Raw genomic sequence first — 1,638 nt, forward strand, 5'->3', positions numbered from 1 at the left:
GCCCGGCCCCAAGAGCCCTCAGGCCCTACAGCAACACCAGGGCCAGGAGGGCGGCGGGGCAGGGCCACGGGAGCAGCACTGGCAACACCAAGGGCTGCTGGTGCTGGGCACAGCTGCTGTGCCAGCCCTGATCTGCCCCAGCTCTGCACACAGACATTGCTGCTACAGCTCCAGAGAAATGAACAAAAGGGGATCTCTTGTGAAAACTTTGCTGGAACATCCTTTAGTTCATTTGAAGCCACCGAGAGCACAGCCCCTCATTGATAGAGTCTGTGGCCACAGTGAAGATGGAGAAAAACAAAATGGCAAAAACCATCACAACTTTTTATTCTAGAAAATATTTAAAAAGTAGAACAAAGAAAAAGAACCTTCAAAATTTAACCAACAAGAATTATCAAAGATTACTTTTATTACAAGTGATTTGCAGAAATTGGCAACACGTTTAATGTTTCTGAAATAGTCCAGTGATCAGTGTCCACACTGCAGCCTTGAGCTCCTGGTTCCTCAGGCTGTAGATCAGGGGATTCAGGGCTGGAGGCACCACCGAGTACAGAACTGACAGGGCCAGATCCAGGGATGGGGAGGAGATGGAGGAGGGCTTTAAATAGGAAAAAAAGGCAGTGCTGAGAAACAGGGAGACCACGGCCAGGTGAGGGAGGCAGGTGGAAAAGGCTTTGTGCCGTCCCTGCTCAGAGGGGATCCTCAGCACAGCTCTGAAGATCTGCACATAGGAGAAAACAATGAACACAAAACAGCCAAAAGCTAAACAGATCCCAACCACAATAACCCAAAGTTCCCTGACTTTGGAGTGGGAGCAGGAGAGCGTGAGGATGTGTGGCACTTCACAGAAGAACTGGCCCAGGGCATTGCCATGGCACAGGGGCAGGGAAAATGTATTGGCTGTGAGCATGAGAGCATAGAGAAAGCCACTGGCCCAGGCAGCTGCTGCCATGTGGGCACAAGCTCTGCTGCCCAGGAGGGTCCTGTAGTGCAGGGGTTTGCAGATGGACACGTAGCGGTCGTAGCACATAATGGTCAGGAGGAAATACTCAGCTGAAATGAAAAAAACAAACAGAAATAGCTGGGCAGCACATCCTTCATAGGAGATGATGCTGGTGTCCCAGAGGGAATTGTGCATGGCTTTGGGGACAGTGGTGAGGATGGAGCCCAGGTCAGTCAGGGCCAGGTGGAGCAGGAAGAAGAACATGGGGCTGTGCAGGTGGTGGCCACTGGCCACTGCGCTGATGACGAGGCCGTTGCCCAGGAGGGCAGCCAGGGAGATGCCCAGGAAGAGGCAGAAGTGCAGGAGCTGCAGCTGCCGTGTGTCTGCCAATGGCAGCAGGAGGAAGTGGCTGATGGAGCTGCTGTTGGACATTTGCTGTGTCTGGACATCCCAAACTGGAGAAGGAGAAAAGACAATGACAATTGAGGAGACATTTCTCAGAGAAAAGACAAAGCCATTTCACATTGACCACTCCTTGCCACTAAACACCTCTCCCTTGTCTATGTCTAGCAGAACTTCCTTCACATTCGTTGCTGGAGTCCTGAGTGCTGCTGGCCTGTGTTCACTGAGGAACCGGACCTCAACCTGCAAGACACCTGGGAGTCAGCCCTGACCCCAGTCAGTGCAGGGGAACA

The 1,638-nt window shown here is 52.3% G+C and overlaps 1 protein-coding gene across 1 annotated transcript; it reads right to left on the bottom strand.

The window, feature by feature from the left end:
* Nucleotides 1-442: 442 nt before the first annotated feature.
* On the bottom strand, nt 443-1,375 carry LOC310920713 (olfactory receptor 14A16-like; the record flags this gene model as incomplete). The annotated part of the gene is made up of 1 exon (XM_083880772.1): nt 443-1,375. The coding sequence occupies one exon, from the start codon at nt 1,373-1,375 to the stop codon at nt 443-445; it is 933 nt and encodes a 310-aa protein (XP_083736898.1).
* Between the last annotated feature and the right edge of the window lie 263 nt (nt 1,376-1,638).

The sequence above is a fragment of the Zosterops lateralis genome, assembly GCF_965231275.1.
Source record: "Zosterops lateralis genome assembly, chromosome: 31".
In the NCBI taxonomy this organism is placed as follows: domain Eukaryota; kingdom Metazoa; phylum Chordata; class Aves; order Passeriformes; family Zosteropidae; genus Zosterops; species Zosterops lateralis.